Source organism: Coregonus clupeaformis, chromosome 25, assembly GCF_020615455.1.
Source record: "Coregonus clupeaformis isolate EN_2021a chromosome 25, ASM2061545v1, whole genome shotgun sequence".
NCBI classification, from domain to species: Eukaryota; Metazoa; Chordata; class Actinopteri; order Salmoniformes; family Salmonidae; genus Coregonus; species Coregonus clupeaformis.
Window position 1 is genome coordinate 23,813,076 of NC_059216.1, and position 22,517 is coordinate 23,835,592.

At 42.6% G+C, this 22,517-nt stretch overlaps 1 protein-coding gene across 1 annotated transcript in view; it reads left to right on the forward strand.

Annotated features, from left to right (window-relative positions):
* The window catches only part of LOC121539438 (all trans-polyprenyl-diphosphate synthase PDSS2-like), a 62,057-nt gene extending 45,452 nt beyond the window's left edge, over positions 1 to 16,605 (forward strand). Inside the window, exons 5-8 of the mRNA XM_041847938.1 lie at positions 2,112 to 2,285; positions 14,419 to 14,550; positions 15,171 to 15,203; positions 16,222 to 16,605. Of these exons, the coding sequence (XP_041703872.1) occupies positions 2,112 to 2,285; positions 14,419 to 14,550; positions 15,171 to 15,203; positions 16,222 to 16,377 (495 nt within the window). The 3' untranslated portion in view covers positions 16,378 to 16,605. The remainder of the gene's footprint in view (positions 1 to 2,111; positions 2,286 to 14,418; positions 14,551 to 15,170; positions 15,204 to 16,221) is intronic.
* The last annotated feature ends 5,912 nt before the right edge of the window (positions 16,606 to 22,517 follow it).

Here is a 22,517-nt window from a genome sequence, read left to right on the forward strand (position 1 = left end):
ATCAAGATTGCCAAGTGTCACTTCTGGAGGAAACCTGGCACCATCCCTACGGTGAAACATGGTGGGGGCAGCATCATGCTGTGGGGATGTTTTTCAGCGACAGGGACTGGGAGACTAGTCAGGATCGAGAGATCCTTGATGAAAATCTGCTCCAGAGCGCTCCGGACCTCAGACTGGGGCGACGGTTCACCTTCCAACAGGATAACAACCCTAAGCACACAGCCAAGACAACGCAGGAGTGGCTTTGGGACAAGTCTCTGAATGTCCTTTTAGTGGCCCAGCCAGAGCCCGGACTTGAACCCGATCAAACATCTCTGGAGAGACCTGAAAATAGCTGTGCAGCGACGCTCCCCATCCAACCTGACAGAGCTTGAGAGGATCTGCAGAGAAGAATGAGAGAAACTCCCCAAATACAGGTGTGCGAAGCTTGTAGCGTCATACCCAAGAATACTTGAGGCCGTAATCGCTGCCAAAGGTGCTTCAACAAAGTACTGAGTAAAGGGTCTGAATACTTATGTAAAAATGTCTAAACCGCTTTTTGCTTTGTCATTATGGGGTATTGTGTGTAGATTGATGAGGGAAAAAAATCCATTTTAGAATAAGGCTGGAAAAAGTCAAGGGGTCTGAATACTTTCCGAATGCACTGTACTTTGGAAGTATTGGAATTAGGCCAAGAAATAGGAAATAGCAATGCATGGCAAACTTCATCATATGTTTTTGGAGAGGTTGGCAGAATGTTTTCTTTTGCAGTGACATTTGCTGTATCTGACAGTGTCTGAAAGACAAAAATAAGTACACATTGTTGTGGACCTGTAAACAGATCGTTTGATTTCAATAATGTTTTGCATTTACTTTTTCCCAAAATATGCTAAATATGCTGCACGGCCCGTGAATTCTGAAACATTGTCTACTTTGATTTGTTTTACTACGGTAGGCATACCTACAGTGGTAGCCTACACACTTCAATGCAAAAGATCAACCATCTGTTTACCTGTTAAATTCTACTGTATGTTATAAACCGCGCTCCCTTTCAGATGCAAAAACTTTAAATTATATAATATCCAATAGGCACAATGAGTGATGTGCATAGTAATATGCTGTATGGCTACTTGGGGAATATAAACTCATCATGGCCAGAAAAGGTAAGGAATTTATTCCGCAATGGTTAGTAACATGTATTATGTTAATAAATGAAATACTGTCTACTCGAGAAATGTCACATTACAGTATTCAGACGTAGTAGCCTACAAACGTCAATGGAAAAGGTGCACCGTCTGTTCTACCATTAATAATCCATCTGTGCGTCAATCAAAGTAACATAATAAAAAAATCCCTATCAAAATCCGTCAGTTTAAGCTAGAGAGATGTTTTTTGCATGGCTGCGTCTGCAGTTGAAGGTGGCTGAGCTACAGCAGTATTTGTCAGACCTGAGACCTCCCGAAAATCGGGTCTACTAAGCTAACATATGGAGTTATTTTAAGATTTTCTCATGGTCTAACAAACAGCGCTGTAGCTCGGCCACCTTCCACCGCGGATGAGGAAGGCGGATGCGGTGGATTGAGACGCAGCCCATGCAAAAATATATCTCTAGCTTAAACTAACGGATTTTTATGGGGATTTTTTATTATGTTACTTAGATTGATGCACAGGTGCGTCAATAAACTCCTAACGATTTTAAACTGCGCTTCGGATCGGATCAAATAGAGCAAACTACTTGAAATAGCTTATCTATTTACTACTGTGAAGTGGGTCCAATTAAATTAAAAGATGGGACAAATGGTAGCCTATCCTAAGTTGTTGTAGGCCTATAGGCTATTTCGCCAATATGAAACCATCAGTCTATTCTGCAATGTTCATGGAAATGAAATAAATAATAGGAAATAGATGCTTATTTCTAATTATTTTAGAACGCAAAGATAAAATAAATATATTTTCGCTCTTCACACTAACAGGAAATGATTGCATCTTATTATATTAAGCTACTTGTTCTTGTTATGAATAAGACTGTCATCATATATTCCTGCAAAAGGCTACTACTAGGATAAAAATGTACTTCTACACAATGGCAACAGTCAGAATACATAACGTTTGATGTAAACTGCTATTTTCAGGACAATAGCCTGACTGATGACATCAACATGGTCACGTGGGAGGAGCAGAGGTTCTTGTCCCATGGTGCCTTGCTGGCGAAAAGCTGTCAGGCAGCGATGGAGCTCGCCAAACATGACAAAGATGCCCAAGGACTGGCCTACAAATATGGCAAGCATCTATCACTGGGCCACAAGGCAAGTACAGCATGTTATGTCTCGTGGGTTTCGTCTTTATAACAATTAAATAATGATGAGACTGAAGACAGGAATCAGTTCAACCATTATCTAGAACAAGGATGGGAAACTTTAAAGGGTGGTGGGGGCCACCAAAACTCTGAACTCATCATGAGGGGCTGCAGTGACTCGCGGGTCTGTGTACCCACATCAATACACACACACATGCAGTCAGAGCCGGCCCTAGCCTTTAGGGGGCCCTAAGCAACATTTTGTTGGGGGTCCTCCCTCCCCACCTTGCAAGCAAAACATTTTAGTTAATTTCCTGCAATTCTACACATTTTGCCAAAGGGTGGAAATAAATGTTAGCAGTTTTTAATATGATATCTGAGTGAGAGGCTTACGTGTCTTGTCGAGCAAAACTTTTTGTGGACGGTACTATGCTGCGTACAGACCCCCCTGCGCACTCAATGTCGTCGAGATTCATCGAGTTGACTTGTATTTGGTGGGGAAACTGAGCTGTAGCCTACTGCCGGTTTCTGTTTGATTATTTTTTAATTTTTTATTAAACGTTGTCTATTTGCTGCTTTTCAATAAATAATGTAGCTGTTCTTTAGGCTATGGCCTAAAATAAATGTGTTCATATGGGCAGAATATTATATTTTGTAGCATAGGCTACCGAATTTATGAAAATAACCAGTTCACCCTAAAATATTCAGATCTGGTAAAAGGCCGATATTTGGTTGTTTCAATAAATTAAAAAAGACTGTCACATGACAATAGAAATGGAAACATTGTGATTTTAGAGACACAAAGTAACAATAGCTTCTATGATGAAAGGTATCAGAGTCCATCTGTTTCTGGGCTCTCACCATCATCATTATTTACGTCATTCATATTCACCAAATCATTTTGTTTATAAGCCCACTAGGCTACTCATTTGTTGCATTAAATGTTCTGAATAATAGAAAGGAAAATGCTGTTGGGTGTTCACGCAATAGCCTAGGCTATCCTACACAACTACACACAGTAGCCTACTGTACCTCTGGTGTCCAATCCGATGCACAGAAACATATGAAAACATTAACTCATTACCTTGATGCTTTCTCTGTTAAATCTTCTAGACCCTGCTGTAAATCAAGCAAACAATAGCAGATAATCAACATAAATGTAGGGGTATTGGATCCAACATGGATCACAACTGCCTTCACTGGGGCAACAAACGAGACGTCAACATATTCTGGACATTCATCCGAACACAATGTTTCCGCACTGGCTGTTTTTGCATCATGTGCTATATCACAACAGCTGTTTGTCACTTGACTGTCATTCAGAAAAATATTTCCTGGATCAGCTGATGATGGCCTAAATAAACAGCTGGATACCAAATGTGCATCCAACAAGTAGGTCAAGCCAATGCATAGCCAATTGAAGAACCACACAAGTTAGGTGACTCTTTCGGTTAGAAGCATTCGATTTTGCAACCGTATACATCATTTTGGATTTGTGTGCCCATGAAAACAGTTTTCACAGTGTAGCCTAAAATCTCAATATGAACATTTGATAAAGCGGTGCTGCCGTTAATAGTGCACCATCTCATAGGGAGCGGCAGGTAGCTTAGTGGGGCGGCAGGTAGCTTAGTGGTTAAGAGCGTTGTGCCAGTAACCGAAAGGTCACTGGTTCTAATCCCCGAGCCGACTAGGTGAAAAATCTGTCTGTGCCCTTGAGCAAGGCACTTAACCCTAATTGCTCCTGTAAGTCGCTCTGGGTAAGAGCGTCTGCTAAATGACTAAAATGTAAAATGTAATAGACTCAGCAAGACTTTTGTCCCACTGATGCCCCAGATAAGGGGTCGATGGGTTTCTTATTGTATTCATGATTGATTAGAATTAAGCTTTCAGAACATTCACACCTAGCCTAACGGTCAATCAGCTCACGGCCATCTGGACACTTTGCTATGTGTGCAGGTCAGTCATATTTCCGTCTCCTTTTCATATCGGGAAAAAAAAAACTCATCATAGGCCTAGTTTTATTATACTGATAATCAGATTATATACAGCAAATTGAAAGAAAATGAATTATTACAAGGTTGAAAACTTTTCTTTGCAAATGTTTTATTTATTCATTAATGTATTAGTAGGCTTAGGCCTATGGATTACATTTTTTGAAGTTATTCTCACCACCCCCGTTTTATTTATTCTGTCTAAAAGGAAGGCAAAGAATGCAGCACATTTTTATTTATTTTTTTATACAATATTCTGCCCATATGAACAAAGTTATATAAAAACAATTGCCAATTTTAACATTTATTTTGGGGCATAAGCGAACCAATATGAGAGCCTTCAGACAGGTTTAAACAAGTTTCCTCACGGAGCCACCAGCCAGCTGTCAAGCCCCAGCCAATCGCGCACACAAGTTGTTCCCCAGCCTGCGTGTGTGGGCGGACGAAAGAGTTGCAGACAAAGGAGTTTGCTTCTGCTGCAGCCTTCACTGTAAAATATAACTCGTTGCGGCGGTGCTTCACACACTCGGAGTGAGAGTGACTAACAAAATCAATGGGGGCCCCCCGGTCAGTAATTCGACCATGATTACTACAAGTTTAGATAGCTGGCCGCTAGACTAACTTTAACTTGCCAGTCAAAAAAATGTAGTTGACATGGGCTAATTGAGTGACTGTCAGTGACTGACATAACAAGAGACAAACTACTGATCCACAATCAAATTTCGAAATTGCATCTTGTGTATTCTACTATTCTAAGTTGAGACCTCGACTGAGTTGCCCAAAAAACGTTTTTTTTAATTGATCCGTGGCCAGTTGCCCATCCCTGATCTAGAACGTACTCGGTCTCAACACATTCAACCCCCATGATGCTCCACGGCACAACCCCAATACACCTCCTCTCCTCCCCTCCCCTCCTACTTAAATTGTCATTATGAACAACAGTCCTGAGAAGTTGACTGTGAGCCCCTAGGTGACGACTGCTGAGTCAGGGTGTCACTCAGTAACAGTTCCTGACTGGTGGTTCTGTTGGTGTTGCTTTACTCAACAGTGACTTTTCCAGATTACGTCCTCTGCAGTCTGGTAAGTGTAGGACACAGGACCAGTCTGAGAAATGACTGTAGCAGGAACCCACTTTGGTCCGTTGAGGTAGTTCCTAGCTAAGACAGTTTCTCCAGGATTCTCAGTTCACAACGTTTGACTTGACTCTCCTGTTGACGTCGCACTCCTTTTGCGTTCTGAGGTTTGAGTAGGTTGAAGCTTGTGCATAGCGCCCTCTTCATGAGTAGCAAAGCAGGCAAAGCCTTGTTGGTTGCATGAGGCTTGTTCCTGTAGGATAGCAGAAAGCTGTTCAAGCGTTGGTGCAGCTTCCCTTGACTCTAAAACGCTTTCAATGCATGTTTCATGGTCTGTATGAACCTCTCCGCCAGACCGTTTGTAGATGGATGATACGGGGTGGACCTGATGTGCTGTACACCATTTAGCTGTAGGAACGTAGCCATTTCTTGGGACACTAGCTGCGGTCCATTGTTGCTAATGAGTTTGAGTGGCGATCCGAAACGACTAAACACTTCCCGATGGTGTTCTCTGCAGTAGTAGACCTCATGATGGCAACATCTACTTGCTATGAGCATCCACAACCACGAGAAACATTCTGTCTTCAAATGGACCTGCGAAGTCGACGTGTATGCGTTGCCACGCCTCCTCCGGCCAATCCCACGGATGAAGAGATGCAAGTTGAGGTACAGTGGGGAAAAAAAGTATTTAGTCAGCCACCAATTGTGCAAGTTCTCCCACTTAAAAAGATGAGAGAGGCCTGTAATTTTCATCATAGGTACACATCAACTATGACAGACAAATTGAGAATTTTTTTTCCTGAAAATCACATTGTAGGATTTTTAATGAATTTATTTGCAAATTATGGTGGAAAATAAGTATTTGGTCACCTACAAACAAGCAAGATTTCTGGCTCTCACAGACCTGTAACTTCTTCTTTAAGAGGCTCCTCTGTCCTCCACTCGTTACCTGTATTAATGGCACCTGTTTGAACTTATTATGAGTATAAAAGACACCTGTCCACAACCTCAAACAGTCACACTCCAAACTCCACCATGGCCAAGACCAAAGAGCTGTCAAAGGACACCAGAAACAAAATTGTAGACCTGCACCAGGCTGGGAAGACTGAATCTGCAATAGGTAAGCAGCTTGGTTTGAAGAAATCAACTGTGGGAGCAATTATTAGGAAATGGAAGACATAAAAGACCACTGATAATCTCCCTCGATCTGGGGCTCCACGCAAGATCCCACCCCGTGGGGTCAAAATGATCACAAGAACGGTGAGCAAAAATCCCAGAACCACACGGGGGGACCTAGTGAATGACCTGCAGAGAGCTGGGACCAAAGTAACAAAGCCTACCATCAGTAACACACTACGCCGCCAGGGACTCAAATCCTGCAGTGCCAGACGTGTCCCCCCTGCTTAAGCCAGTACATGTCCAGGCCCGTCTGAAGTTTGCTAGAGTGCATTTGGATGATCCAGAAGAGGATTGGGAGAATGTCATATGGTCAGATGAAACCTAAATATAACTTTTTGGTAAAAACTCAACTCAGTCGTGTTTGGAGGACAAAGAATGCTGAGTTGCATCCAAAGAACACTATACCTACTGTGAAGCATGGGGGTGGAAACATCATGCTTTGGGGCTGTTTTTCTGCAAAGGGACCAGGACGACTGATCCGTGTAAAGGAAATAATGAATGGGGCCATGTATCGTGAGATTTTGAGTGAAAACCTCCTTCCATCAGCAAGGGCATTGAAGATGAAACGTGGCTGGGTCTTTCAGCATGACAATGATCCCAAACACACCGCCGGGCAACGAAGGAGTGGCTTCAGTAGAAGCATTTCAAGGTCCTGGAGTGGCCTAGCCAGGCTCCAGATCTCAACCCCATAGAAAATCTTTGGAGGGGAGTTGAAAGTCCGTGTTGCTTAGCGACAGCCCCAAAACATCACTGCTCTAGAGGAGATCTGCATGGAGGAATGGGCCAAAATACCAGCAACAGTGTGTGAAAACCTTGTGAAGACTTACAGAAAACGTTTGACATGTGTCATTGCCAACAAAAGGTATATAACAAAGTATTGAGAAACTTTTGTTATTGACCAAATACTTATTTTCCACCATAATTTGCAAATAAATTCATTAAAAATCCTACAATGTGATTTTCTGGATATTTTTTTCTCATTTTGTCTGTCATAGTTGACGTGTACCTATGATAAAAATTACAGGCCTCTCTCATCTTTTGAAGTGGGAGAACTTGCACTATTGGTGGCTGACTAAATACTTTTTTCCCCCACTGTATGTTGCGAACCTTCTCACATGAGGAATACGTTTTCGCTTTCTCCTCAATGCTTCCATCCAATCCAGGCCATCAGAAGTAGCTTTGTGCCATTTCCTTCGTTAAAAAAACACAATGACCTAAGTGTAGCTGTTGCAACACTGGTTTCTTCAGCGAAGGCGGAATGATAACTCTCCTCCCCCACAGCAGACAACCGGACTGTACTGACGGCTCAGTTCTCCTGGAAAGGTACGGTTTTAGTTCCGGAGCATCTCCTGCGGCTCTACCTTTTGATAATGATATCCTTCACTTCAGATACCACCGGGTCATTTCTGGTGTTTCTCCGCACTTGTGCTGAAGTGACTGGTGCGTTTTCCACTTGTCTAAAGTATAAGATGTCCACTTTGCAGGACTCTGGCTTGACCACAGGTAGTGGTAACCTGAAAAATCCATCTGCGTTCCAGTTCTGCCTTGCAGCTTTTGATGTGCTTTGCAGCAAGTGATGGAATCCCAGTATGCGGTCCAAATATGCTCGTCAGCGGACGATGATCTGTAAGAAGGGTGAACTTCCTCCCGTACAGATACTTGTGAAACTTACGCACTCCAAAAACAATGCCTATCTGTGCATAGTTAGTTTCTGCTTTGTTCAATGTCCTAATGCGAAAACGATAGACTTCACCTGAAGGCATGATAGGGGACACGACTGCTCCCACACTATAGGTACTAGCATCACAAGCTAGTTGGATGGGCATTGACGGGTCGAAGTGTGTCAGTGCATCAGATTTCAGAAGTGTTTCCTTGGTTTTCACGATTGCTTCCTCAGAATCTGTCCATTTCCATGTTTTGTCCTGACAAAGCAACTGATGCAGCGGCTTCAGCTTTATTGCTAAGCTCGGAATAAAGCGTCCTTAGTAATTCAATAACCCCAGGAAAGAATGTAGTTGGCTCACGTTCTGAGGAGCCTTGACCTTGGACGGAAGGTCCATGGTGTTGACTATGTGTCCAAGGTATTCAACCGATGATTGGAAAAATGCACATATGCTATATATACAAAAGTATGTGGACACCCCTTCAAATTAGTGGATTCGGCGATTTCAGCCACACCGTTGCTGACAGGTGAATAAAATCGAGCACACAGCCATGCAATCTCCATTGACAAACATTTGCAGTAGAATGGCCTTACTGAAGAGCACAGTGACTTTCAACGTGGCACCGTCATAAGATGCCACCTTTCCAACAAGTCAAATTTCTGCCCTGCTAGAGCTGCCCCGGTCAACTTTAAGTGTTGTTATTGTGAAGTGGAAACGTCTAGGAGCAACAATGGCTCAGCCGCAAATTGGTAGGCCACACAAGCTCACAGAACGTGACCGCCGAGTGCTGAACCGCGTAGCGCTTAAAAACGTCTTTCTTCAGTTGCAACACTCACTACCGAGTTCCAAACTGCCTCTGGAAGCAACGTCAACACGAGAACTGTTAGTCGGAGCTTCATGAAATGGGTTTCCATGGCCGTGCAGCCGCACACAAGCCTAAGATCACCATGCGCAATGCCAAGCGTCGGCTGGAGTGGTGTAAAGCTTGCCGCCATTGGACTCCTGAGCAGTGGAAACGCGTTCTCTGGAGTGATGAATCAAGTTTCATCTGGCAGCCTGATGGACTAATCTGGGTTTGGCGGATGGCAGGAGAACGCTACCTGCCCCAATGCATAGTGCCAACTGTAGAGTTTGGTGGAGAAGGATAATAGTCTGGGACTGTTTTTCACGGTTCGGGTTAGGCCCCTTAGTTCCAGTGAAGGAAAATGTTAACGCTATAGCATACAATGACATTCTAGACGATTCTGTGCTTCCACCTTTGTGGCAACAGTTTGGGGAAAGCCCTTTCCTGTTTCAGCATGACAATGCCCCAGTGCACAAAGCGAGGTCCATACAGAAATGGTTTGTAGATATCGGTATGGAAGAACTTGACTGGGCTTCACAGAGCCCTGACCTCAACCCCATCGAACACCTTTGGGATTAATTGGAAAGCCGACTGCGAGCCAGGCCTAATCGCCCAACATCAGTGCCCAACCTCACTAATGTTTTTGTGGCTGAATGGAAGTCTCCACAGCAATGTTCCAACCTCTAGTGGAAAGCCTTCCCAGAAGAGTGGAGGCTGTTTATAGCAGCAAAGGGGGGCCCCAACTACGTATTAATGCCCATGATTTTGGAATGAGATGTTCGACAAGCAGGTGTCCATATACATTTGGTCATGTAGTGTACAGTGGGGAAAAAAAGTATTTAGTCAGCCACCAATTGTGCAAGTTCTCCCACTTAAAAAGATGAGAGAGGCCTGTAATTTTCATCATAGGTACACGTCAACTATGACAGACAAAACGAGATTTTTTTTTCTCCAGAAAATCACATTGTAGGATTTTTTAATGAATTTATTTGCAAATTATGGTGGAAAATAAGTATTTGGTCAATAACAAAAAGTTTCTCAATACTTTGTTATATACCCTTTGTTGGCAATGACACAGGTCAAACGTTTTCTGTAAGTCTTCACAAGGTTTTCACACACTGTTGCTGGTATTTTGGCCCATTCCTCCATGCAGATCTCCTCTAGAGCAGTGATGTTTTGGGGCTGTCGCTGGGCAACACGGACTTTCAACTCCCTCCAAAAGATTTTCTATGGGGTTGAGATCTGGAGACTGGCTAGGCCACTCCAGGACCTTGAAATGCTTCTTCTCGAAGCCACTCCTTCGTTGCCCGGGCGGTGTGTTTGGGATCATTGTCATGCTGAAAGACCCAGCCACGTTTCATCTTCAATGCCCTTGCTGATGGAAGGAGGTTTTCACTCAAAATCTCACGATACATGGCCCCATTCATTCTTTCCTTTACACGGATCAGTCGTCCTGGTCCCTTTGCAGAAAAACAGCCCCAAAGCATGATGTTTCCACCCCCCATGCTTCACAGTAGGTATGGTGTTCTTTGGATGCAACTCAGCATTCTTTGTCCTCCAAACACGACGAGTTGACTTTTTACCAAAAAAGTTATATTTTGGTTTCATCTGACCATATGACATTCTCCCAATCCTCTTCTGGATCATCCAAATGCACTCTAGCAAACTTCAGACGGGCCTGGACATGTACTGGCTTAAGCAGGGGGACACATCTGGCACTGCAGGATTTGAGTCCCTGGCGGCGTAGTGTGTTACTGATGGTAGGCTTTGTTACTTTGGTCCCAGCTCTCTGCAGGTCATTCACTAGGTCCCCCGTGTGGTTCTGGGATTTTTGCTCACCGTTCTTTTGATCATTTTGACCCCACGGGGTGAGATCTTGCATGGAGCCCCCAGATCGAGGGAGATTATCAGTGTTCTTGTATGTCTTCCATTTCCTAATAATTGCTCCCACAGTTGATTTCTTCAAACCAAGCTGCTTACCTATTGCAGATTCAGTCTTCCCCAGCCTGGTGCAGGTCTAAAGTTTTGTTTCTGGTGTCCTTTTACAGCTCTTTTGGTCTTAGCCATAGTGGAGTTTGGAGTGTGACTGTTTGAGGTTGTGGACAGGTGTCTTTTATACTGATAACAAGTTCAAACAGGTGCCATTAATACAGGTAACGAGTGGAGGACAGAGGAGCCTCTTAAAGAAGAAGTTACAGGTCTGTGAGAGCCAGAAATCTTGCTTGTTTGTAGGTGACCAAATACTTATTTTCCACCATAATTTGCAAATAAATTCATAAAAAATCCTACAATGTGATTTCCTGGAAAAAAAATTCTCATTTTGTCTGTCATAGTTGACGTGTACCTATGATGAAAATTACAGGCCTCTCTCATCTTTTTAAGTGGGAGAACTTGCACAATTGGTGGCTGACTAAATACTTTTTTTCCCCACTGTATGTCCGTACGAACTCATAGTCCGTAATGTAGTGTGTCTTTATGAACTCGGAGTCCTTCAGTCTCTGTAAGGTTGCATCCAAGTTCTGGAGATGGTCCTCTTCGTCTTTCCCAGTAACGAGGTGTCATCCAGGTAGCATTGTACTCCTGGCAAGATCTTATCCATCGTCCTCTAGAACAGCACTGGCGCATTTGTGATTACAAGCGGTAGATGACAGTACCTGAAGAGCCCCGTGTGTGTCACGACAGTCAGAAGCTCCTTTGACTTTTTTTCCATGTGCATCTGCAAGTACGCTTGGCAGAGGTCGATCTTGCTGAACTTTTGACCCCGGCTAATCCTGTGAAAAGGTTGTGTGTGTGGTAGCGGATACTGCTTAGTGAACAACACACAGGGTTAACGGTAACTTTAAAGTCTCCACATATCCTAATTCCACCATATTTGTTAAGGACTGGTACGATGGGTGTTGCCCATTCACTCATGCTGACCGGCTCCAGTACTTTGTTCTTGACTAGAGTGTCCAAGTCAGCCTCGACTTTTGGTCTTATAGCATAAGGTACAGGGCATGCTTTCAGAAACGTCGGTTAGCTTAATGCTAACCTTTACTGTAATGTATTTCATGCTATGCAGCTCTGCATTAAAGACTTCCCCATGTTTCTTTAAGATGACGGGTAGGCATGTGTCTCCATTGTACGCACTGATGGCCAGTTCAGTGTGATTTTCTCTAAACACAAACATCCCAGTAGTGATGGATTGTCTCCTTTCACGACATAGTGGCAGCTTTTCAGTTTACATTTACATTTACATTTACGTCATTTAGCAGACGCTCTTATCCAGAGCGACTTACAAATAGGTGCATTCACCCTATAGCCAGTGGGATAACCACTTTACAATATCTTATTTTTTATTTTTATTTATTTTTTAGGGGGGGGGTAGAAGGATTACTTTATCCTATCCCAGGTATTCCTTAAAGAGGTGGGGTTTCAAATGTCTCCGGAAGGTGGTGAGTGACTCCGCTGTCCTGTTTGTCAGTTTAACTGAACTGTGACATCAGTGATGCATCTCACAGTGACATATTCACCTGTGTAAGTCTTTAACACGATGTGTGCTGGCTGAAGTGGAAGGTGTTTGTGTCTTTTGTAGACTGTGTCTGACACGAGATACAGCCTTTATCAATCTCCATAAGCACTGGCTGCCCCTCTAACAAGGGAGAGACATAGTAGCTGTGCGGCCCCACAGAAACAGTCACTATATTCAGTGTGACTTCCCTGTCTGATGAGTCACTCACCTCAGTGTTTTTTTTTCTTTTTTTTTTTTTTTTTTTCTGCAAGCTCGCGCTGTGTTCTCCTGCTCAACAGCGTGAACATGTCTCTTTTCTTTGGTTGGAATGTCTCTTTCTTGTTTTCAGTATTTTGAGTTTTCTCTGAGCTCTTTTTGTTTCTGCAAGCTCGTTCGATGTGGCCCTTTTAACCATAGGCTCGGTAATCCATGTCCTTACACCAGCATGTAGACGCCTGATGTCCCGCTTTGCCACAGCGGAAGCATGTGCCATGATTTCCCTGGCTCTGATTTTCAGTTGCAACTCTCTGCATTTTTCCTGATGAACTCAACTGCTGAGCCTCTTTAGCAGTTAGTTCAATGGATATACACTGACTTCAATGTCCTTTGCCAAGGTCAGATTACTTTCAGTCAATAGTCTCTTGTGTAGCTTCACTCCGTAGCCCACATACTATGTCGCTAATGGTGTCATTTAGAACATCATTAAACTCCGTGCTCTGATAGTTTCATTAATGCAGCAGCAAACATCACTGATTCTTCCTCTTCCTGATTTCTTCTGTGGAACCTAAACTTTTCAGCAATAACTAGTGGTTTTGGTGAAAAGTGTCCTTTCAGTATTTCCACAATATCCCCACGTCTTATTACCTGGCCTGTGTGGCTGTAGCAGACTGCGTAGTCAATTAAATGTCTTTAGCCCCATTAAACAAAAAAAATGTAGGCACAATTTTGTCCTCATCAATGTCATTTGCAATAACTAAATTTTCAAACCATTCTGTATATGAGCTCCACTGCTCAATACTTTCATCAAACTGTCCAATGTTTCCAACAATTCCAGCCATTTTAGATTTCTCAATTGGCTCCTGATTGTCACTCACGTCAATATTGTCCTTAACCAGAGCAATATTTTCCTCAGTCACGTGATCTTCCTCCACTTCACTAATTGACGTTTCATCCTTAATTTCCCCAAAGTTCTTCCTTACGTCCATTCCTTTACTCCCTTTTTAATCACTTTGTTTTCGCGCTCCGACGTCAGTCTCAAATATTTTTCTGCCATCTATGACGATGCTACAGTAACTCTCTCTCTTAGATAGCTCGACTATGCACTTGCTAGCAATACACTGTGCTAACATTAGCCTAGACTGTACCACAGAAAATAGCAGTTTACACCTGTAAAAACCGACTTCTTCTAGACAGAATAGTTCCCGACGGTTCAGACTCGTTGCCAATCTTTAGTTATTTCTTGTGGGTTTCATAACCACGTCTTTATAACAATTCAATAATAATGAGACGGGAGACAGGAATCAGTTCAACCATTTATCTAGAATGTGCTCGGTCTCAACACATAAAACCCCCATGATGCTCTGCGGCACAACCCCAATACACCACACTGCAGGAAACCTGAAAGATTGGCTTTGCTGAAAAGTAAAGAATCGTGCTGCTTTCCTTTAGTCTTTCCTGAAATGTGAAAATGTGAGTGAAAACGACATAATAGTACCGCTGATTTAAATAATCAACTCATCATCAAGCTTTGATTATTTTAAATCAGCTGGGTAGTACTAGGGCAAAAAACTAAACGTGCACCAGGACGGAGTTTGGGAAACGCTGTAGTTGGTGAGATGTGACATGTAAGGATCATGATTAGGCTGTTATGATTGACTAATGCTGTCATTTCTCACTCTTTAGTTGAACTCTGACCTGCAGCCATTTGTGAAGAGCAATTCAGCAGACCCAGTCACCTTCAGTTTGAACTCTGCCCCTGTGGTTTTCCACCGGCAGATTGTGGGGCAGGAGAGATGGCATCATCAGCTGCAACAGGTACTGAACCACTTATCCTGTGCCATTACTTTTTCCTGACAGTTTAAGTTGTGTGTATATATAACCACAAGGTAAAGATGTACACCGAGTGTACAAAACATTATGCACACCTTCCTAATATTGAGTTGCACCCCCTTTTGCCCTCAGAACAGCCTCAATTAGTCGGGGCATGGACTCTACAAGGTGTCGAAAGCTTTCCACAGGGATGCTGGCCCATATTGTCTCCAATGCTTCCCACAGTTGTGTCAAGTTGGCTGGATGTCCTTTGGGTGGTGGACCATTCTTGATACACACGGAAAACTGTTGAGCGTGAAAAACCCAGCAGCGTTGCAGTTCTTGACACAAGCCGGTGCGCCTGGCACCTACTACCATACCCCGTTCAAAGGCACCTTCTGAATGGTACACATACACAATCCATGTCGCAATTGTCTCAAGGCTTAAAAAGTATTATTTAACCTGTCCCCTCCCCTTCATCTACACTGATTGAAGTGGATTTAACAAGTGACATCATTAAGGGATCATAGCTTTCACCTGGTCAGTCTGTCATGGAAAGAGCATGTTTTGTACACAGTGTATACTTACTTTAAATAATGTCTTTCTCTTTTTCTCTCTGTGAACAGGCAAAAACTATTGGAACTATTGACTATACAAAGGTAAACAGGGTGGATGTACATACTGTGGATGTTTATTGTGCTATTGTGGTATGGTAGCAAGGTGGGTTACAAGACTATCAAAGATGCTCAGAAAGGGTTGATATCCACTCTAACCAATCGCAAGTTTGACATTTCCTTCCCAAAGTCAGTTAGAGGGAAAGGAGGGGACAGACGGGGCGCAGGAAGAAACAACAGAGGCGGGGGGGTCTCTGGTCACGTCTGAAACCAGATCGTGGGGGATTAGGTACCTAGGACTATTTGTGGAGGAGAGAGAGCGACTGAGACAGTGGCATTGTCAGAGAATCTCCTTCATGAGGACAGGAGGGGGGATATGGAGAGAATGTATCCTCCTAACTGCACCCCAGTTATTGTAGTTACTATAAACAACCATTCCCCTATAGGTTAGTATTTAGAATAGAATACATTTGTCCCGCTTGCCTGGGCTTTTACTCTGAAATGTATATTGTGTCAAACACTAGGTGTGCCCTGTGCACTGCTCCTCTTAGTCTTAAATTTAATGCAGTCTGAAACCATGGAGATGGTCTGTCAGACCATATTTTGGAAATATCTGCCACCTGTTGTTCGACATAGGAAAAGAAAGTGGTGGACAGAGAAGGACAAGGCCTTTTTGGGAAGTAATGGAGTGTGGAGGAGACCCTTGGAGTGTCCCGTGTCCCCGTTTCGAAATTGACGAGCGTGCACACACATTAGTGCAGTGGAGCAACGCTCCCTGTCTGCTGTTTTTTTAAGCGAAGGCCCACAGGGGCTTTTCGGTCCCAGAATTCATTAGGTAGAACGCCCTGAGCAAAAAAGATGTCCTGACAGAGCTAGAGCAGCAGGGGGGAAAGACACCCAAGATTACTCAGTGTGTCTGGAAGGGGGGGGTCCAATGACCAAAGTACAGTTTTGTCATGACCACTGCACGTTCCATCCTCCGCATTCACAATAGGCTGCTTATTTCAACATTTGCTTACATTAAAAAAATGCTGTCATGTCCTATGGTCTCTTCCTGCAACAGCTGCGGTCCACAATCAAGTTGGAGGAAGGTGTCATCTCGACAATGGACCTGTGTCGTTACCACGGCAACAAAGCTCTGGAGTCCATCCAGTGTTTCCCTTCCTCTGAGGCACGCTCAGCCTTGGAGAACATCGCTAGCACTGTCACAAAGTTCTGACCCCCCGCCATTCCCTTGTGGCCTCAGGACAAATTGCACAATCAATTGATGCTCAAACACACACACAAGAAAAACAATCTTTGTTCTATTTAAGCCAATCAGTGAGCAGAACACTCGCAATGACCCTTCCCCTCAGTCCTATAGATGTTTACCAGAAATTAAACTACAGATTGCACCTTTTAAAACTCAATTTAACTGTTTGCTATTAAAATAGTTCACATCCAGTCATCTGTTGTTGAGTTATTTTATTGTGTTTGCTACTTTACTACTTTGCTATGTCACTGCAACAGCAAAATCAAATCTAGGAGGGAAAAATGTCATAAAGCTTTCCTTGGCCTGCCACGAGAAGCACACTTGAAGCTCCGCAAGCAGTAATTATTAATGAGGCCCATTCCCGTGACCTGCAGCAAATGGACAGGAAATGCAAGGGTATTGATTGGGCCACTGCGGGCTGGCGCCAGGGTGGTGGCCTGTGGTTTCCCAGGCACTCTCGGCAGGGACAGCCAAGGTGTGAAACTGGGTGGAGGAGCATCACCACTATCACCAGTGTCTGTCTGTCACATGCGGCCCGGCCTGAAGGGCACAGGAGACCGAAGGGGAAAAGACAAGGACTGAGAGGCGGATCAAGGAATGCAGACGGCATTTCAAATACAAATGTGGATCTCAGTCGATGGGAAGTGATAGTAGTTTGAGTTCACTCCCGCTATGTTTTTGGCTCTGTTAGGTTCCTTCATTCAATAGGAACAGTGTGTACAAGGGCATGCCTCTGGCCATTGATTAAATATTCATCCATGCTGTGAGCAGACAGGAGGAAAGAAACATGGGAAGTTTAAGGTACCTGCTTTGGGTCTTCTTCAAATAACTAAAACAAAAGTTTTTATTAAAACTAAGAACATTTACCTGTCCTTGAGATCCTTGCGACAGGGCCTGAATTACATGTGTGGATCTCTAGTTAGAATTGGGTCCTTACAGATTAGTGATAACTTCAAGGCAGGGAGGAAGGAAGGGTGCATTTTAGATGGCTCCATACAGAGCCACAGCTCCATGTACAGTATCATACATCTGAAACCCAAGACTCTGGTATTGTTCATAGAGATGATTTTTGTGGTTTGCCATCTGTCGCACCCAGACTGCTTGGTTGTCAAGAGGGCTGAGTTTACACAAATGTTGTGGAGGGGGCAGCAGGCATCAGCTACCCCCTGTGGTTGGGTGTCTGTGTGTTGTAATTACAGATGGGGCGCAGTGGAGAGCTAGCCAGCGCAGCAAAACAGATTCCATTACAGCATTCCCACATCATGCTCCTACAGACAGAGGACAATACCACTTCAAAGTCCACAACACACAGAGACTTCAGACTTCAATGAGTGTGTCTTCGAGGGGCAGAATCTCCATATGACACTCAAATGAAGACGAGTACTCTGTGGTCTTGTCTAATAACGTCACAGCATATTTGAAGGAAACCTCTACTCTCTGACAGGAGTGTCCCAAAATGGGGGGGGATCCATCCATCCATCCATCCATCCATCCATCGGTTTGCCTGAATTCTAGACCAAATGATAACTGAAGACCTAGGCTACCCCTTTGCCTTGCATTTACTATTCTATTTTGTGTGCATTGAAAACAAGATGCGTAAAAAGAAATCTGATCCATAATAGTGCCGTGGGATATTAGACTTTTAATTAGTCTTTTTACAAATGACCTCCGTGAACACCTGTTAATACCATCACATGGCTGACTGATGGATGAAACCACTCAGCGCAATATGCTGTTCTCTCTTCAACAGAAATGAGCATATTGTCAAAAAATTGCATTTTAACGAGCACTTCTCAGTGTTAAGTGCTGAATCCCAGCCCCTCTTTGCAAGCCTTCGCTTCAGTGACCCCCGACTCGGCTTTCCAGCACAGGTCTCGTGCTTATTGGCTGACAGATCAGACTGCTGCGCCACACGCTGCCACTGAGCCAGCTCATTACCCAAATAATGACTGTCGCACCATCTCAGCTGCAGTGTCTTGTTATATACCCAACATCGACACATTTGTGACCAGTCAGTGCTAGAACATTGGGTACTAGAGTGTGCGTGGATGTTAGATATGATATGTCCTCTACAGAAAGAGATCAAGTTGTGCTCCCTACATTGTGACAGCACCAATTAGCTAAATCTCTTTGTTAATTTGCAGAATCCATATGTAATGCCATGGAATTTGGGTCTGGGATTTGGAACCTGTCCAATATGGTCATTTCTGGACAATTATTTATATCCATTAGGTGACCCCTTTTGCCTCGAGCAACCCAGGAGAGAGAAGTTCTTATGGGGAGATTCTCAAATGGTATGGTTTTGCTTGCCTCTTTGCCACCTCGCCTCCTTTTGAAAAAGAGAGGAAACGTAGAAACAAAAGCGCTTGTATGAAATGACTCCTTGTCCACTAGCGCGTCATCAGGCAAATTACTGAGTAGTGGTCAAAAGAAATATAGCTAGTTGTGCCAGACATTTTATAGATAAAAAGATAAGTACCCTATCATTTTTAAACATGTGCATGCTTTTCTCCTCCGATAAAACCGCTGTTTCAAAGTGAGTGAGGCAGATTTCAAAACTCTTCCGCATAGGATGCACTTCTGCATCCTCCACCAGAGGAGGTAATCGAGGAGAGGAGCAAACTCCTCCGTTCGCCAATTAATGAATTTACACTTATACATATGGCAACCACTTTTCAGTTTCTGGGTCACGGAGGATGGAGGAGAGGACGGACTTTTACCCAATTGAGAATCTCTGATTGCTTTCTCTTGTATAGCCTCTTGTATAGTTCATATAATTTTAAATGGTACAATAGTAGTTGCCTTTGTCTACATAACGATTTAGGGCTCTATTCAATCTGTGAAGCGTTATAGATTCTACTATAGAAATGTAAAGGCAGTGTTTACCATGAATGCAGTCTCCGCTAAAACGGGAACATTCCCTTTAAATTTCAATCACGGATTTCAGTGATGCGGATTGAATAGAGCCCTTAGAAAGCCTCTTGTCCTCAGAGACAGGCTGCTGTCCACATGCATGAATGCCCTTACAAAACTGGATTTGTATTTTTGGATGCTGAGATATTCCTTGTATCGAAGGGTTATGATGTTGGATTTCAGGCATTTTAATTGTGAAATAAATAAGTTAAAAACATAAAAACATTGCACATATCCCTGACCTAACAAGTATAAGATATTTAATTAAGTTCCCCTGACTTAAAGGGCCATGGGAATCTGACCTGGACCTACAGTAGTGGACCCCATAGAACCATCCATTTCATTACCTCCACCCTCTTTGTTGTAAATGCAATTCCATTTAAAACCACAGTAGGGTGACACACACCATATCGTAATGTTACTTTTTATTGTTGTGGTGCATAAAACCAGTCTATTAATGCCAAATAATATTCAGTCCACCCTCAAAGCACTAGCTTACTAGAGATCGTTTCATTATGCAGTGTAGCCTACTATCTATAGCTATATAAAGTATTAAGCTGCTATTTATAAACTTTTTATAAAAATTACACATCAAATAGCTTACTATCTAAAGTATTAAGCTGCTATTTATAAACGTTTTATAAAAATTACACATCAAATAGCTGTCACGACTTCGGCCGAGGCTGCCTCCCCTCCTTATTCGGGCAGGCTTCGGCGTTCGTCGTCACCGGAGTACTAACCACTGCTGCCCCAATCATCATCACAATTGTCTTGTCTCGTTATCCCCTAATTAGTCAGTGTATAAGTAGGGCCTCCTGTAGGTCTGCCAACGCCAGGGTTTTTGGTTCGATTCCCACGGGGGGCCAGTATGAAAAATGTATGCACTCACTAAAACTAAGTCGCTCTGGATAAGAGCGTCTGCTAAATGACTAAACTGTAAATGTAAATAAGTGTTCCCTCTGCCCCCTTGTCCTTGTGGGTGATTGTTTATTGTGGAACTCGTGTATTTTGTTCGACGGGAGTATTTTCCCTTGTCTTGTATTTTCCAGTGCACCTATTTTGTGCCCTGGAGTGTGTTTGATGCAGTTCTGCGTAAACCTGTATTTTGCGGATTAAAGCCTGTTTTTCTGTGATTTACCCTCCTGCGCCTGATTCCTTCCACACCACTGTGACGAGGTGTAAATTAAGGAGTCAGGCGCAGGATGTAAAATACCAAAGTCCAGAGTTTATTTCGTTTACATAAATCAAACGCCCAAAGCGTCAAACGAAACTATTACAAGGGAAAACATCCACCTTGGCATAAACACAGTGAATAGTAGCTCAACCAAGCTACACGCTCTCACAACAAACAATCACTCACAAAGACAAGGGGAACAGAGGGAACACTTATACACATACTAATTAGGGGAATGAGCACCAGGTGTGTGTGATTGACAAGACATGACTAGTGGAGTGATGAGAATGGAATCGGCAGTAGCTAGTACTCCGGTGACGACGAACGCCGAAGCCTGCCCGAACCACGAAGGGGGGCAGCCTCGGCGGAAGTCGTAACAACCACCACATCACAATAGCCTACTATCTATAGCTATATAAAGTATTAAGCTGCTATATCTACACTTTTTATAAAAATTATAAATAGCAGCTTAATACTTTATATAGTAGGCTATTTGATATGCAATTTTTATATAAACTTTATAAATAGCAGCTTAATACTTTATATAGCTATAGAAAGTAGGCTATTGTGATGTGGTTGTATTGAAGGAGTCAGGCGCAGGAGGGTAAATCACAGAAAAACAGGCTTTAATCCGCAAAATACAGGTTTACGCAGAACTGCATCAAACACACTCCAGGGCACAAAACAGGTGCACTGGAAAATACAAGGCACACAGGGAAAATACTCCCAGTTGGTAGAGCATGGTGCTTGCAACACCAGGGTTGTGGGTTCGTTTCCCACAGGGGGCCAGTATGAAAATGTATGCACTCACTAACTGTAAGTCGCTCTGGATAAGAGCGTCTGCTAAAATGACTAAAATGTAAAAAGAAAAAATATATATAAAAATATATATATATATATATATATATATATATATATATATATATATATATATATATATATATAAATAAATAGCAGCTTAATACTTTATATAGCTATAGATAGTAGGCTATTTGATGTGTAATTTTTATTAAAAGTTTCTAGATAGCAGCTTAATCCTTTATATAGCTATAGATAGGCTATTTGATGTAATTTTTATAAATAGCAGCTTAATACTTGATATAGCTATAGATAGGCTATTTGATGTGTAATTTTTTGCTATCTATAGCTATATCAAGTATTAAGCTGCTATTTATAAACTATTTATAAAAATTACACATCAAATAGCCTACTATCTATAGCTATATAAAGTATTAAGCTGCTATTTATAAACTATTTATAAAAATTACACATCAAATAGCCTACTATCTATAGCTATATAAAGTATTAAGCTGCTATTTATAAACTATTTATAAAAATTACACATCAAATAGCCTACTATCTATAGCTATATAAAATATTAAGCTGCTATTTAGATAAGGGACTGTTGATATTGCAACCACACAATTCAAATGCCGGTTCACCAGTATGAATGAAATCGCAAACCGCTTGTTTTGTTTGAGCCCTCAAGAACTGTTGTCCGCTAAAGATGATAATCTGCTTGCATCTGCCACTTTATTGGCTGTCCAGTATCCAGACGACCTGTACCCAGAGCTTCCTATACTGTTAATCTCTTTCCGTAACGTGTTGAAGCCGGCAATTAAGGAGAATGAGAGGCTCAATTAAAGATGTTGCAGAACTGCTTATTTGAAGCACCACTCCCCTCTGCCAAGTTTCCCTGATGTTGCTATGGCAATCAAGCTGTTTTTAACCATCCCTGTAACTGTTGCTTCTGCGGAGTGATCATTTTCTCAACTAACACTAATAAAGAACTAGGCCTACCTAAGAAGCATTAGGCTCTCGGTCTGATATGCACTTTTGTATTGCTGCCACTCAGAAACCAATCTTTTTAAAAATAATTATTACGAGATGAGATCACGTTATTACGAAATAATTCAAAAACTTGTTATAACAAAATAATCCATTATCTCGTTATTATGAGAAAGATGTCATAATGAGAAAGATGTTATTACAAAATAATCAGGTTGCATGTTATGAGAAA